The sequence below is a fragment of the Eptatretus burgeri genome, chromosome 5 (assembly GCF_056783735.1).
Source record: "Eptatretus burgeri isolate ZD-2024b chromosome 5, Ebu_testis_v1, whole genome shotgun sequence".
In the NCBI taxonomy this organism is placed as follows: Eukaryota; Metazoa; Chordata; class Myxini; order Myxiniformes; family Myxinidae; genus Eptatretus; species Eptatretus burgeri.
This window is the reverse complement of record NC_140965.1, coordinates 34,342,409-34,359,908: the sequence shown is the minus strand read 5'-3', so window position 1 is coordinate 34,359,908 and position 17,500 is coordinate 34,342,409. Positions and strand designations below refer to the sequence as shown.

Genomic DNA, 17,500 nt, shown 5'->3' with positions numbered 1-17,500 from the left:
TCCCCCATCTCCCACCAACCCCCCCCCTTTACCTCCACCCTCCAAAGTCAGTCTGGCCTACCCAAAGCCTCTACGGCTCTGGCAGTCGTGATGTAAATGCTTCCCAGATGTGTCCACTTCGTTTCTCTGCCCCCCATGAAAGTTGCCAGGGGAGAAACATTCCAGCGCAGTCGGTTGACGACTTGGTCCTGTCTCGGAGTGCATTACCCTTGTGTTTGGGGATCAGGGCTCGACTGGGAGTCCAAGTGCATATACTAATACGTTTTCTTGCATTCCCTGCATGACATTTTCCAAGAATATATCATTTTTTAGGTCAAATTATTCCCTTTCTTTGCCATAGTCCTGGCTTCAGGATATTCAGAGCTTGGCTTTGATAAATCAAACGTAAAAATCTTGTATTCTTGCTGGGAGTCTATAGTTTACTTTTTTCTCTGTGTTAACTGCTCAAGGTGGACTGTGGCTGGGCATCTTTTACCCCATGGCCATCAGAATTGCTGATAATAAACCCGCCCTGAGAAACTAAATCTTCAGACTTCTGCTAACAGTCCAAAGTATGAATGGCCAATGACAGTGGCAGGCAGGCACTCTTTACCATGGTAGCTGAAAAGTCTTCAGCTACCAATTCCAGATAAGACTACAAGAGGGGTTGAAGGGTGATTGAAAAGGCTCCCCCTTCCATTTATTTATTTATTTATTTTTTAGTGTGGGGTGGGAGGAAAGAGTGAAGTTTGCTTTTTTTTTTTAACTTAAAATGTCATTCAAACTACCTTTTATTCATTTTGATGTAATTTCTTCAAAATTGCATTTTGTAGTCAGAAGTTTATCATATTATCTATGGACTGCCCAAAGTTTTGAAAGTCTTGGCTTTGGCCGCAAGATGAAGATTATGATGATAATATTATCTGTGTACATCAAAAGATGGTATAGTTATTGCTTCCAATTGCTGAGATTATTTACTTGATATTGGTGGGGAAATTTTTATAAAGTAATACAAATAATTTTTTTATTGTTTATTTAATTATTTTTAATATACACTTTATCCAAAGCATTTCATTAAACTCGCACTTGAATGTAGGTACAAACTGAGTTCAGTTAAACTTGGGTGAACTGTGCCAACTCCACATTGCTTTTGATAAAAGTAGATGAGTGTTTACAATAGGTTGGATATAATGCAAGTTGTTTTGTGTTCACTGTCCACGTTGGTTACATCGACATCCCAGTCAAGGTGGCAGGTGGGTTCTGAGGCTAATTTATGACTTGAAGTGACTGGTGTCTGTTCAATTGGAAAGACAATATACCACCTTAAACTGGGCACTGCTTCCCTTGCTGTATTATTACAGGTCCAAGCATTTACATCATTGGTATGTTTATTAAAAGAAAAAAAAACAAAAAAAAAACACAATACTCTATACAAGTTTCATTCCAAACTTTTATTGTGCACACACTATTGTATAATATATTCCAGCATTGTTATAACAAGCAAATTACTGAAGTCTTTGGAAATGCAATCAAAGCTAGTGCATTCTTTATAAAAGTTTAGAAATTTTTTTTTTGATTTATCATAAATTTTCAGGTATTTTACTTTACTTTTCCTTCCGTAGTTATCAGTTGTACTTTATCTTTTCATTTTGGAGGAACTGTAAGACGGGAAGGGAAGAATGAAGGAAGCGACAGAAGAGACCTTGGTACTTTTTTTTTTTTTGGAGTCAAAGTTGGAAGCTTTTCAGGCTCTGTGATGCTCAGCCATGCCCAGTCTAACCAATGTGCAGACTACTGTACAACAACAACCTCCTGAACAGGTAGTCTGAACACTGGGCAGACGAGGAGGCACAAAATTTATTCCTTACTTTGTGCGTCGCTCAGCTGCCATCCTCTTCTTCTGCCACACTTGATGGATGAATGAAGACTGTCGCCATAGAAGAACCAAGGGAGAAAAACGTCCCACAGCAGTGATGCTTTTTTACCCAGCTCGATGAACTTGTAACTGGAGGGCCCATTGTCGTCACTCTGTAGCCTGTGCACCTCTACGATGCTGCCGTAGAAGTCTTGCTTGGCCAGCGCACTCGGTAGACTCCACAGATGGGAGGCTCAGCAACGTGGCAGACCCGAGCTGATTGGCTCCTGATGTGCTGGAGTTAACCCTTAGTCCACCAAGCTGCCATTGCCAAATGTGACATTTGCTGTGTTCTGCTGATTCTTTTCCTTCTCATGAAACATTTCTTAGACGTTATTTTTTGTACATTCATTTTTCAATTGCATAATTTGACCTGTTGTTTTTATCAACTCTCTTTTTTTGTTAAAAGTTGTGATTTTTGTTTTTCTTCCTTGCTAGATATGTCTGTTTCCACCAAGAATGTGAACTATATTCCAAATAGTACGAAAAATGTTCCAATTTCCAATTTTTCTTTTTTTGTGGTCCACACACAATGGGTTAAATCCTACATGGTTTTCTGAGAGTTTGGTCGGCTTGTGTATAAAAAGTTGGTGTGAGTGAGTGGGGGCTCGTGATGCTGGAAAAGACTTTTAGAGGAAGCTTGTCAGTGCTTGCGTGGCCAATCACAAACTTCATGTTCCAAGCCATTTCCTCCCTCTTCTCTCCTCTCTTCATTCCTCTCTCTCTTCAAAATTTTTTTTTTTATTCTCTCCGTTTTTTCCTCTGTTCTCACCCGTCCCCCCACATCCCCGTTTTTTTTCCCCTCCACCTCCCCTCAAGGGGAGAAGCAGCAATCTTGAAGCAGCCCAAGTGAGCCTTGTGTTTGGCAGGCTGTTCACAAATAATGGCTTCCAGATGTTCAAGTCCCAAGCTTGAAAACCTAACCCCCTATTTTCCTCGAGTTGCAAGGCATAAAGAAACTGGATTGTTGTCTTTTTCTTCTGTTTCCTGGATATTTTGTATGCAGCATTTTTGCAGAAGTATTTTGTGTATACAATGGAGGGCAGCCTTGCCTTTATCACATAAAACGTAGCCCAACTATGATGGCATTCCATCTAGCTTTGTTTACACGGCTCCAAAACATGTCTTGAGATGATTAGTGTCCGAGTCCTCTCACACGCTCACCCTTGTGACCATTCACACAGTCTCTGGACATTTAAAAAAAACAATCATTTGCAATAATGCCTTCTGCTTTATGCCGGGACAACGATATATCCTTGCTGAAAATGCAACTGGGGAAGTTTTGTGGATATTTTCCTGCATTTTGCTGATTCATGGTGCTTCGAATGGGGCATGTGTTTCCTGTTCCTTTTTCATCTGTATTAGCAAAAGTTTCAATGAAAGATTAGACAAAGCATTTGAAACTAACAGGAAGTGAGTAGACGATTGGGGTGTGGGGATGTCAGAGTTATGGAGGGCAGGAGCACGTGAGTTCCACGATTCCTGCTGGATCAGACTGTAGGAATGCAGACGGGGGGTTTGGGGGTGGTGGTGGGGGGGGAGGGATACGTTTGGGGAAGGAAAAATAGCTCAGCTTGAGCAAGTAGACCAGTGAGGTATATGACAAAGTAGAAGAGATTGTACTTGCATCGTGCTAAACTATGCTGGAGGAATAAATAAAAAAATTGTTATTTAAATCAAGACTCAAATGCAGCCCTGTTGAATGGAACAAGGTTCTTATGGTGTGGCCATACTAAATATCAAATATCATTGATTTTTCTTGCTGTTGGTCATAACCTGATAAAAGAAAACTCTGAGGTCCTTGCAGAGAATTAAAGATATTTGGACAGGAAATGAATGTGAAATGGAGTGGACAGTCTTTTGCGGCTGCTGGGCACTGAGTCAGGTGGCTAATGCACCGATGGAAAGTTTGCACATGTCTGGATTTGAGCTCTTGTGCTATCAACAGTCTCGCCATGCACATTTTATCTGCTTCTCAATTTCATCCTCGCCTCTGAGATCTTGCTTAACCAAGGTCATGGTTGATTCCTTTGTGTTTCACGTTTAACTCCACCTCGTTATCCTGCGGCTCTTGTTATGCTCAAGCTCCTAAGGTGGGGGAGCGCTTTACCGTTTTGGTCACAAAGCTGAGCTTAATATATTCCAGTTGAATGTCTCAAGAACCATTTCCAACTTTGTCTTCTACCCCAGACAAAAATAGTTGTCCTACAAAAACCAAAAAAAAAACATGCATCCTTCTTCTTTGGAATACAAGATATTGAACATGTATGCAACATGCAACAACTATCCATACATAGAGTGCCTTCAGAAAAGTATTCACACCCGTTGACTTTTTCACATTTTGTTGTGTTACAGCCTGAATTTAAAATGGATTCAATTAAAAAAAAAAATTGTCACTAATGCACACAAAACACCACATGACAAAATTGAAAACATGTTTTTAGAATTTTTTTAGTGTGGCGGGTTAATCACAGACACCATCTGAGATGCTTAATTTAGGTGGGGTCCAGCGTACAAAACCCGCTTTACCTTCCTGGCAAATTAATCACCTCAGACAAGGACTGTGCTTCCCAACGCTCCACTGCTATTGATCAAAACGGCCGAGCGATACCGTAAGTGGAACGTTGGCTAATGGTGGGGCAGAACTTGTCAACAGTCACTCAACCAATGGAAAAGGACAATGGGGGGCAGTTTGGGAAATTATTTGTGCAGTTCCACAAGAAGCACGTATTTACAAGCAGTGTCACAGAAGGAAAACTCTTTCCCTCAACACAAAAGCCCATTCTTAGTCACTTAATCACAGGTTCCTCAATTATCAGGAGAAATGAAGAAAGAAAAGGGTACAGAGAGAGCAAGAGAAAAGTTTTTGAGGCGTAGGGTCAGCCTCTCGCTCACCAGATGCAAGCTTGTCGGCTTACATTGGTCCCAGAGAAAAGAGGGGAGGAGAGAAAGGAGAGGGGGGTATAGAGTGTAAGGATAGGTGAATGCATGTCTTGGAGGAAAGCATGAAGTGCAAGTCAGTGAGCCCACCCTGAAAAGGACAAGGGCTTTTTGTTGATGCTCCGTGCATTCAAATGGGACGAATATATTTAGGGAAAGTAAGAAACAGACAGCATAAGTCAGTATGTGTGTGCCAATGCGTCCGGGAATTCTCCACAGGCCGGATTCGTTCCCTGCCTGGAACCTCGCTCGCTCGGCACGTAACAGCTTGGCACGTTACACCAGCCCTCCAGTCAGCTTTCTCTTCTCCGGTCCCAGACGTGCCAACAACTCTTTTCTCAAAATCTCCCGACTTGTAGAGGCGTGGCTTGGGGACTGAGTGTCTTCCTCGCTGCACTCCCGAACGCTGCCTTTGTGTCTGAGGCCCGTCTTGTGGCCGTTGAAATTTTCTAGTTCTGTCTCCTCATTTGCCAGTTCGGCCCCATATCTTGGCGTCGCTCATTGGTTACGTCCAGCTCTTGTGGTGCCACTGGCAATCAGGGAGGGGGTGGAGGCAGTTGGGGCCTTTTTGGTGGAGTCCCCCCAACTGCCCCCCCCCCACCCAGCTGCATGGATCTGTGGTCCTTTGTGCTGCTTTCATGGATTCTCCTTGTACCGTTTGTTGAATATGAGAGTGAGAGAGCATGAACGAATTTAGATGGAAAAAAAAGTCACAACGTGGTTTGAATTTTCTACACAAACGCAATGCATTTTCCCTTTCCACTGCTGTGAGGAGAAAGGTATTTTCGCTACAGAGATAACTACACTGGGGCTCTTATGTGTTGGTATGTGCCTCCCTGAAGTTTCCGAAAACTGTATGTGTGCGTATTATTGTATAAAAGATTGGGATTGCACATTTTAAAGAAATAGGTGCTTCCAACCAAAAGTAAACTTGATCGACTGCACTAATTTGAGCAATAAGCAAGAGCAGACCCGGTCTCGGCGACGTTTCACCAGCTTCACAGCCGGCTTCCTCAGTCCAATCAACAGTTATATCAGGCCAATATTCCATATCGTTTATTTTCCTTTCTCACCGACACTCCTCTCCGATTCACCTGCATATTTCAACATTTACCCTTTTTGGTCAGCTTTTCCTGTCTACCTACTTGTTCCCTTGTCCTATCTGTATGTCCCTCCTTGTGCTGCCTGGGTTCGTTCCTGCCCCATATCTAATGCTTTCTTGTGTGCCAACTCCCTGTGTTCCATTGCTGTTTTTATGTTATCAAACTCTTCCATGAGCCTCTGTCTCAAAATGTATATGTACATAACATCAGTGGGGAAAATTATCTTCCAATTCTTTTCTCCTTCTCTTCCCTCTATAAGGGGCGAGGTCTAATGGTACCAGTCTCTGCCCTGCCCTGACAACGGTACTCCTCCTCTACCCACTCTCCTCTTCCAACTCTCTTCCCTCTCCAACCACCCTCCTCATACAATATTCCCATCTCAACCAGTCTACTTATTTTCCTTCTACCTTGCTCTCTCAACCTATCCACTCTTTACCGTTCTTTCTTCCCCCATCTGCACCACGTGACCAGCCCACTTCAGAATTCTTTACCAATTTCCCTGTCAAGCTTATTTGCACACCAACCTCCTCCCTCAGTTCATCCATCCTCCTCTTATTCACTCTCTCTCTCCACTCGTGCAATAATCCTGACCCAGTTGTTCTCGTAGGCCTGCATACCCTGTTGTCTCTCCGTGACATTGACAGTCTCCTGACTGTAAAGGTAGGCCGGCGTTACACAATAAATCAGATCTTTCCCTTTGAATTTCCTTGATATTTTTCTGTCTGCCATTAACCACTCCACCCTCCGCCATGCATTCGCAGCTACCTGAATCCTCCGCACCTCTGCCTCTGACCTACCATTCACTGTCCCACCACCCCTCACCACACCCCAGATACTCAAACCTATTTCCCTGTCTGATCTCCTTCCCCTCAAACCTAATATTCAGTTATTTTTCTCTGCTCCCTGACACATCACCTCCATCTTCTACATGCTCCTCTTCAGCCCATGCTTCCCGAATTCCTCCTTCCACTCCTTCAGTACCTCTTGCATCTTCTGCTTACTCTCTGCCACAACAGTCAGATCATCCACATGTAACATCCTCCCAAGAATAACCTTCATTTTTACCCTAATGCTTACCAGCTCCATCACCGTGATAAACATGATTGGGCTGAGAGTGCTTCCTTGCCTCAAACCAATGTTCACGCTGGACTCCTTCAATATTCTAGAACCAACCAAAATTCTTCTCTTCATTCCCTTGTACATCCTTGTACACCAACCGAACTTCTGCTTCCGGCACTCCCATTCATCTCAGTGTCACCATCATCATCTATCTCGGGACAGTGTCATAGGCCTTCTCCAGGTCCATGAATCCCAATACCATTTCACCTTGCACCTCCAAACTCTTCTCAGCATAAACACCCCTACCGCTCACCCTGCCCCTACCCTTTCTAACTCCCTGTTGCTCTTCGCCAATATTCATCTCCACACTCTACAGTCACTTCGTCCAACTGACTGACTTCTCCCACTGCAATTAGCAGATCTGTGCACACCTCATCAATACCTGGTGGTCTTCCCTTCTTCATCCTTTTTACTTTCCTTTCCTTTCCCCTCTCCATAACACGGAAGCTCCAGGTCGTTGATGCATCCTCCCCGGTTCAACAGCTCCTTGAAATATCATTCCCATACCTTCAATACTGCCCCTTCTCTATGACATGCCTCCCACCACCATCCTTAAACACTGGCCTTCTCCACCCCATGTCCTGACTATTCTAATCCCTCTCACAAGTGAATTTATAGATCATCTTCCCACCATCCTCTTCCAAATTGGTGTGCACCTCCTCTTCCATATCATTCTTCGTCTTGTCCACAGCGCTCCTTGTTGCTTTCTTATTTTGCCAATACAGATACAGCAACCCTGTATCTGGTAGTCCCCCACTTTCCTTGATCTTCTCTATCCTCTTCCAAGCCTCCCTCCTTTCACCAAATACCTTCTCTACTTCCTCCGTTCACCATACCTGTTTTCTATTCCTAGATGATGCACCCTTTCCTGATGTCCTTCCACACAAAACTTCTGAAGTTCTCCTAAACACAATCACACAACATCTCTGTACTTCTTCCAAGCCTTTGGCTTCTTTGCTAAGTTTCTCATACCTGGCCCTCGGCCTGTCCTTGTACTCTATGGCAACGTTGTCCCTGCACTTCCCCCACCTTATTTTCTGACACCTGCTCTTAACGTCCCTCCTTTTCATCATGCATATAACAAACACCACCAGCTTTTGCTTTGTGGTGATTTGCTCTCCCACCACCGCCTAATACAGTCTTTGATCCTCCCCAACTGTCGCTTCCTCACGAGCAACAAATCCTGTTCCATTATATGCTGTCTACTCCAATCAGTAATTTTTTTGTGACTGTCCCATTTCTGAAAGAACGAACCAGCTATGGCCATCTCATTCCTTTCCACTAGCTCCTGACCCTCTATATTTCTCCTTCCCAAATTTACCAGCAAATTCCTCTTCACCCGGTTCTGCTACCCCAATGTGCGTGTTGAAGTTCTCTGCAATGCACAGCATCACATGCAGCTCAACCATTCCCATCGTCCTCTCCAGTGCATCCCTGAAATCTTGCTTCTCTGCCTTTCCTGTTTGTGGTCCATATACTGACATAAAACACGCAATTTGCCTCTATTACCAACCATGTCATAATTATCCATCCCTCCCATCTTTCCACTCTGATCAGCTCATTGCTGATCTCTTCCGATGCTATTATTCCCACACCATTACTCCTTCCATCCTCTCCCATGTGCAATAGCTTGTACCATCCTATCAACCTCCTCGCCATGTTCCCTTTCCATCTGGTCTTCTGAGCACACAACACGTCTAACGTCCTTTTCTGTATCATCGCCACCACCTCAACTTCTCTCCCTTCTATTGATATCCCATTCAAACTACTGAGCTGGACCTCACTGCTGAACCTCTGCCTGGAAAATTTGTTTTTACAAGGATAGTGTATGCTCTGGCCTTTTGTAAGTTAAAATCCTATCTTGGTGAATTCTTGAAACAAAGGAAAACTTCACTGTCATTTTTTTCATTGTTGTATTTTAAAGGTTTATTTATTTATTTATAAAAGGGGAAGGAGAAGGGGGTGGTGTAGGTGCAAAGGTAACTTCTGATAAATGTGATATAATCCGATCTGATGTACCATGCTCTGTTGCATAACGTTTGTTCTACTGAAACTGTTTATTGGCCTGGGATTGTGTTGGGTGGTTTGCCATCCTTCTCCCAGCAGTAGTTAGTAGGAATCCGGAATTTGTTCATGGTGCCGGCGATAGCTCGCCTACTCTTCACGAAGGACAGTGGGATCTTTAACGTCCACCAACTAATACTAGCAGACGGGACGCCAGTTTAACGTCCATCCGAGGGACGGCACGCACTTAACCTGCCTGTGAAATGCTTGGATGACAGTTTATAGCTGAATCGGTATTCAAACCCAGACTAGACTGCTTCGAGGCAAATGTGCACACCTCAAGGCCATCCTGGTTCAATATAATATGAGGTGTTCATGTACTTTTCTGACCTACCATGTGATTTTTGCACTAATAAACACTCTGGTATTAAAATATAAGTTAATTTGTGTGTGTGGTAGTGGTCCAGGGCTTTGAGTTAGTATCCAATGGAAATATAATTTTATAGCTCAACTGGTTTACAAATAGACACACTAAATTTCCAGTTTTGACTTATCAAACACCTGTAACCAACAAACACTGATTGTGATTTGTCATCATTGTTGTGTGATTGTGTTCCTTGCAGGAGAAGGAGAAGAAGTATATGCTTCCTCTAGACAATTTGCAAATACGTGATCTTGAGAAGGGCTTCATGTCAAGCAAGCACAACTTTGCTCTTTTCAATACCGAGCAAAGGTAAGACATGCTTCTGCAGAATCTGCCAAACCTATTTTCCTCCTGTAGGAATGAAACAATGAGCTACTTGTTTCTGGAAAAGGGGAGAGTAGGGGGAAAGAAATGGAAGAGGGGGTGGGGTGGACTACTTGTGTGTTGGCATACTCACATGTGAGCTCTTTGGTTATGGGTTTGATCCCCAGCAGTCAGGAATTGCTCTTTTGCAATTCTAATGTTGTGGAGCTTCCTGCTTACCTTTTAAAAGCGACACTTGGTTAACTGTTCTAATTTCAGACATTGGGGTCAGTTTCCATATATATTTCTCTGGTGAATATTTTCTTTTCTGCCAGTACTGAGGCCACACACAGCTTGTTAGATATTGATTATAAGAGGATATAATGTTCAGACCAATTCAGAAAATTAGCATTTTCCACTTTTGTCTGGTTTGAAGTATGTGGGGCAGCATTGCATTTTTCAGATGTTGCTCTGAGGACTTAGAGTCGACCCCAATCGATGAAGTGCCATTGTCTTAAAAAAATAAAAAATCAGGTGCAGCAGTCTGATTATCCCCTTGCTGAAGGTTATTTGTGAGCTATATGGGTTTGTGTTTTTTTAACCAACAGTCTTCTTGTGGCTTGGTAATTTTCCTGAGACCAGTTGCTTTTCTTTTTTTCTACAAGTCTGTGTTTATAAAGGAGGTGAATAACAAAGGACAGCCGGTTCACATACAACCAAAGGATATTGAGGCTGGACCTGCATAAGGAGAAATGTAACAAATGGGAGAGGGGGGAACAAAATGGGAAAGGTTCAGTGTGGGTCAGAGATTATTGATGTGAACTAGTGCGGGCCCGTAGGTGCGTAAACGACGACTGGATTGGGGCATTTTTTCACCCTCCCCCCTCACCCCCCTCTCCCCCTCTCTCTCGTGTCAGTACCCTCTCTCGTGGGTGAGGCGTGCCAGTATGTGCAGCTTCGTTCCTTCGCTCTCGTAAACGACGACTGGATTGGGGCATTTTTTCAATTCGATCGGACCAACCGTATCATAAATGGCCATAACTTGGGAAACACCTGGGAAACATACTCAGGTCCCCAGCGTCAATTGTGACGTCATATCAAACGAAGAATTGTGACGCCCCCTCTCTCGCCCCCCTCGCTCCCCCCTAGTCTGCCCCCTCCTCTCTCCCTCCTCCTCTCTCCCCCTCCTCTCTCATCGCCACTCTCGCCCCCTCTCTCCCCCTCTCTTGCCCTCCTCTCCCCCCTCTCTTGCCCTCCTCTCTCCCCCCTCTCTTGCCCTCCTCTCTCCCCCCTCTTTCCCCCTCCTCTCTCCCCTCCTCTCTCGTCCCTCTCTCTGTAAACGTATTCACAAAAAACAAATAAATAAATAAACAAGCTGTCATAGACTGGTACTTACGAAATCGTCAACTTGACCTCTGACTTTGTCCAATAAAAGCTGTCTCGAGAGAAGGTAGCGACGCAAACCACAAGTTTCTACGATGATTCTGTACCAAACCATCAAAAATTGAATGTTTGACCTCACTGTGACCTTGACCTTTGACCGATTTTGACCAAAATCTAATCAGCGCTAGCCATCACCGTCCTAAATCACATGGTGTAATTTGACATTGGTAGCTTCTTCCGTTCTCGAGTTATCGTGCCGAAAAACAAACACACAAACAAACAAACAAGCAGTCATAGACTGGTACTTATGAAATCGTCAACTTAAACTCTGACCTTGTCTAATAAAAGCTGTCTCTCGAGAAGGAAGCGACTCAAACCAGAAGTTTTTACGATGATTCTGAACCAAACCATCAAAAATCGAATGTTTAACCTCACTGTGACCTTGAGCTTTGACTGATTTTGACCAAAATCTAAGCAGCGCTAGCAGTCACCCTCCTGAATCACGTGGTGTAATTTGACATTGGTAGCTTCTTCCAGTTTCGAGTTATAATTTTTTTTGATGTTTGACCTCACTGTGACCTTGGCCTTTGACCGATTTTTGACCTAAATCTAATCGGCGCTAGCCATCACCCTCCTGAATCACGTGGTGTAATTTGACATTGGTAGCTTCTTCTGGTCTCGAGTTACCACGGATTAACGTAATGTAAAGGTCACACTCGACGGCCTCCCCCAACTCGAAAGGGCGCCGGGGCGAGCGCGATGACGTCAGCGCGCACACGCAAAACCTTTACGTGACTCAACGACGTGTCTGCTCGAGCGTGCTGCGCCACATGACAAGCCATGACGCGACGGGTGAAATATTTTTATACAATCTTAAAACGTCTCCAAAACATCTGATTTTTACCATAATTTCGACAACCGAGTGTTAAGCGTCCTAAGCGTTCGCAAAAACCGAAGACAAAATTAAAATCGAAGTTAAAACGAACTCGTAACGTCGACCGAAGCAAAAATACTCCATTTCTACACATGAATTTACGGAATTATTTAATATTATTTTATAACACTGAAATTTTTAAAACAGCCGTAACTCGACGAATTGACACAAATTCCGCCGAACTTACCTCGATCTTCCAAACTCACGCTCGGTCAACAATACCTGTGGTAACTTTTCACGAGTTATCATTTTTTGGATGTTTGACCTCACTGTGACCTTGACCTTTGACCAAAATCTAATCAGCACTAGCCATCACCCTCCTGAATCACGTGGTGTAATTTGACATTGGTAGCTTCTTCCGTTCGCGAGTTATCTGTACCAAACCATCAAAAATCGAATATTTCACCTCACTGTGACCTTGACCTTTGACCGATCTTGACCAAAATCTAATCAGCACTAGCCATCACCCTCCTGAATCACGTGGTGTAATTTGACATTGGTATCTTCTTCCGTTCTCGAGTTATCGTGCCTACAAACAAACAAACAAACAAGCAGTCATCGACTGGTACTTACGAAATCGTCAACTTGACCTCTGACTTTGTCTAATAAATGCTGTCTCTGGAGAAGGTAGCGACGCAAACCAGAAGTTTCTACCATGATTCTGTACCAAACCATCAAAAATTGAATTTTTGACCTCACTGTGACCTTGACCTTTGACAGAGTTTGACCAAAATATAATCAGCACTAGCCATCACCCTCCTGAATCACGTGGTGTAATTTGACATTGGTAGCTTCTTCCATTCTCGAGTTATCTGTACCAAACCATCAAAAATCGAATATTTGACCTCACTGTGACCTTGACCTTTGACCAAAATCGAATCAGCACTAGCCATCACCCTCCTGAATCACGTGGTATAATTTGACATTGGTAGCTTCTTCCTTTCTCGAGTTACGTGCCTACAAACAAACAAACTAACGAACTAACAAACAAACAAACAAACAGAAACGGAAGGCATCAATATACTTACGAAATCTTTAGATTTCGTAAGTAATAAAAATAAACCAATGTCACCCGCAGGGTGACCCATATCTTGCCAAAAGGTGACCACGTGTGACTTCTTTAAGGTCACACTGAGGTGAACAGAGCTGCTCTCCACCAGGAGCGACTCCTTGAGGAATATCTGCCTACGAGAGATTCCGATGAGAATCGTTCTAGAGAGTAACCATGAAAAATATGCGTTTGCCTCATAACGTCACCAAATGACGTCGTAATGTCTCAAGCTTGACATATCTAGAAAGCACTCATCGAGGTGTTCAATTTGAGGTACTACACGATATGGTTCCTAAAACTTGAAAATTTGACCTTGGGGTCAAATATGTTTGACCTTAGGCGCTAACCATGAAGGTCAAGGCCAATCGCCACCAAAAATTAATCAGCTGAGCGGCAGACCATGCACTATATTCCCATGAAGTTTGAAGACGATCCGATCAAAATTACTCAAAAAATAAGGGTTTCGTCTACTCCCCTGATTTGCGACAAAGTGACCTTGACCTTTGACCTTGAACTTCAAAATTTTATGCGCTGAAAGGGACCTCTATAGGCCTCTGATATGCATAGTTACAAAAATTTCCAATGATAACTGTGCTCTGCAGAGTGATTTATACGTGATTACAGACAAACAAAAAAAACATACAAGCTGACTCGCATATCTTGCAAAAACTTCGTTTTGGCAAGATAACAAACAAACAAGCAGTCACAGACTGGTACTTACGAAATCGTCAACTTGACCTCTGACCTTGTCTAATAAAAGCTGTCTCCAGAGAAGGTAGCAACGCAAACCAGAAGTTTCTACGATGATTCTGCACCAAACCATCAAAAATCGAATGTTTTGGATGTCTGACCTCACTGTGACCTTGAACTTTGACCGATTTTGACCAAAATCTAATCAGCGCTAGCCACCACCCTCCTGAATCACGTGGTGTAATTTGACATTCGTAGCTTCTTCCCTTCTCAAGTTATCGTGCCTACAAACAAACAAACAAGCAGTCATAGACTGGTACTTACGAAATCGTCAACTTGACCTCTGACCTTGTCTAATAAAAGCTGTCTCTAGAGAAGGTAGCGACGCAAACCAGAAGTTTCTACGATGATTCTGTATCAAACCATCAAAAATCGTAATGTCGACCGAAGCAAAAATCTCCATTTCTCCACGCAATTTTACTTTAACGTAACTCAACGACGCGTCTGCTCGAGCGCACTGCATCATGGGACGACCCGTGACGCGTCGAGTGAAATATTTTTTATACAATCTTAAAACGTCTCCAAAACATCTGATTTTTACCAGAATTTCTACAACCGAGTTTTAAGCGTCTTAAGCGATCACAAAAACCGAAGACAAAATTAAAATCGAAGTTAAAATGAACTCGTAATGTCGAGCGAAGCAAAAATACTCCATTTCTCCACGTGAATTTATGGAATTATGTTTGACCTCACTGTGACCTTGACCTTTGGCCGATTTTGACCAAAATCTAATCAGCACTCGCCATCACCCTCCTGAATCACGTGGTGTAATTTGACATTGGTAGCTTCTTCCGTTCTCGAGTTATCGTGCCTACTAACTAACAAACTAACAAACTAACAAACAAACAGAAATGGAAGTCATCAATATACTTACGAAATCTTTAGATTTCGTAAATAACAAACACACAAACAAACACACAAACAAACAAACAAACAAACAGAAACGGAAGTGATAAGTAACAAAAAAAAAACCAATGTCACCCCCAGGGTGACCAGTATCTTGCCAAAATGTGAACATGAGTGACTTATTTATTCGATTAAAGTTACTCAAAAAATAAGGGTTTCGTCGACCTTGATGCTTGACCTTTTTGTGACCTTGACCTTTGATCTTGACTATTATATTTTCGTACGGTTAATGGTATCTCTTCAGGACCATTGTTCATGAAATATCGATATTTTGATGAGAACTGAGGAAATAAAATTTTCCTTTGACCTTGACCTTGAAAATTTTATGCGCTGAAAGGGACCTCAATAGGACTCTGATATGCGAAGTTACAAAAATTTCCAATGATAACTGTGCTCTGCAGAATTTTTTATACGTGATTACAGACAAAAAAACAAACAAACAAAAAAAAAAACATGCAAGCTGACTAACGTATATTGCAAAAACTTCGTTTTGGCAAGATAACAAACACAGAAAGGGGTGAAAACAGTAACCTCCGATCTTCGATGGCGGAGGTTAAAAATAACTTGCATCAAAAAATTTAACATTTTCACGCTGACGCTCACGCCGGGGGTATCGCTGTAGCTCTCTGTTCTTGGAACAGGCAGCTAAAAATTACAGACCTCTACGTGCTTTGTAAGTGGGAAAACCTGCAAAATCGGCAGTGTATCAAATACTTGTTCTCCCCACTGTGTGTGTGTGTGTGTGTGTGTGTGTGTGTGTGTGTGTGTGTGTGTGTGTGTGTGTGTGTGTGTGTGTGTGTGTGTGTGTGTGTGTGTGTGTGTGTGTGTGTGTGTGTGTGTGTGTGTGTGTGTGTGTGTGTGTATGTATATGTATGTATGTATATATGTATGTATGTATATATGTATGTATATATGTGTGTATATATATATATATATATATATATATATATATGTGTGTATATATATATATATATATATATACACACTGTGTAAAACGGTGGTAAATTTTGGAATATATTTATTTCTACAACTCTTAAAATCTTTATTTTATTTAAATTTAATTATGTACTTGAACACTGTCGAACACAAATCACATTCTTGTCACTTCCAAAACCTTTGTCTTGCAGTACTTGGACATGTGAAATCGGGTGGTCTTGCATTACTTTACACTGCTTCCATATCACTAGACTTCCAGAATTTTTTTAACAATCTTTTAAATCAAATTGAAGTATAAACTTGAGCACTGCATGGGGTATCATGTTTTATGAACTCGCTCGTTCTTTCTTGTGGCTCCATTCTTGATGTTCTTTTAACTTCCCTTTATGCGATGGGAAATGCTTGACCCCACCACTAGGTTTGGTAGGGGTGGGGGGGGTGGAGTGGGAGCAGTGGTGGTTGGTGCGTGAAGCTCTTGCCAACCAGGCACGTAGCTGTTGCTCTGGAGAGACAGGATGGCCTGCTCCAGAGATAGTTCCAGGCAAGGAGTTTCGACTTGAATAAAGATGTTCATCCCTGCCAATGCTGCATCTCATTCTCAGTGTGTTAAGTGCGAGAAGTCGAGTCGTTCACGTACACGTACAAAGACCAAAATCTCTTTGGGATTGCAGTGTGATGGCGAGCATTTCGATGAGAATATACTTTGAGCTAGTTATTATTCTCAGATCCAGCCATACCACAATGGCTTTGAAAGCAAAGATCACATGTGGATCATATGCATCACTGATCACTATGTCCTGGCATTAACTGGTACTCGCTTGAGTGCAAAGCAAGCCTGTGTTGGCTGCTCTGTTTATTATAAAGCAACATTTTGGTTGCAGAACTGTCTGGCATTGAAGTCATTGCTCAAACTTCTTGTTTATCTTGTTGACACTTTGACTTTGGGATATCTAAAAATGCTGTTTCATATTTTATTTTGCACTCGAATGTATTGTTTTATGAAATCCATGTTTCCAGAAGATGCTTGACATTTTTGTGGCTGAATAGTGTGAGAAGGCTCATGCCATGACATCTTGGATGTTTTTATTTTTTAATTTTAGCTCCAACTTTGGAAGTAGCTAATTTATGCCTCATGAAAATTTTTGTACTTTCATTACATAGTCGGACCCCGCGATTCATGTGGACCGCGTTCCTGTAAAATCCTGCAAATGCCAGGTCACTGTTTTATAATGTTTGTTTATTTATTTATTTATTTATGACTATTTTTATTTTTTAGATGGTCTAGGCTTGTAGAAGAGTAATGACAGAAAAAAAAATCAAGACCCAACAAAACAGGGTACAGCAGGAGAAGGGGGAAAAACCAACAGCAGGGTGGAGGGAGGAAGTAGACAGACGACAAACAAGGGATGCAAGTAACTATGAGGGGTAAGGAAGAATGCAAATGGTGGACAATATGGATACATAAGCAAAATTGTGTTTGACCAGTTTGTGATTTTTGTCAAGGTTTGAGGAGAGGGGAGAGCCTGCTGCCTCTATCTGTCAGAAGGATGGGAGATGTCATGGCAGAGTGTGGAGGAGTCAGCAAAGAGATAAAGAGGATTTTTCCAGTCGGTGAGATCATTGATGAAGATGAGGAATAATATGGGGCCTAAAACATTGCCTTCGATTACTACAGCCTTGACAGGGAGAGGAGATGAGGGGATCCCGTTGAGAGCCGTTGGTTACGAGAGTGGAGGAAGTCGATAATCCAAGA

General features: G+C 42.6%; 1 protein-coding gene across 11 annotated transcripts in view; it reads left to right on the top strand.

Moving 5' to 3' along the window:
* LOC147026201 (dynamin-1-like) overlaps positions 1-17,500 on the top strand; it is a 176,466-nt gene that overhangs the window by 97,526 nt on the left and 61,440 nt on the right. For all 11 annotated transcript variants that reach the window (XR_015058152.1, XM_085881375.1, XM_085881374.1 and 8 more), the window contains exon 15: positions 9,684-9,793. Coding sequence is in view for 10 of the 11 variants with exons in the window: in XM_085881375.1 (XP_085737501.1) it covers positions 9,684-9,793 (110 nt within the window). In the remaining variant the exon portion in view is untranslated. The remainder of the gene's footprint in view (positions 1-9,683; positions 9,794-17,500) is intronic.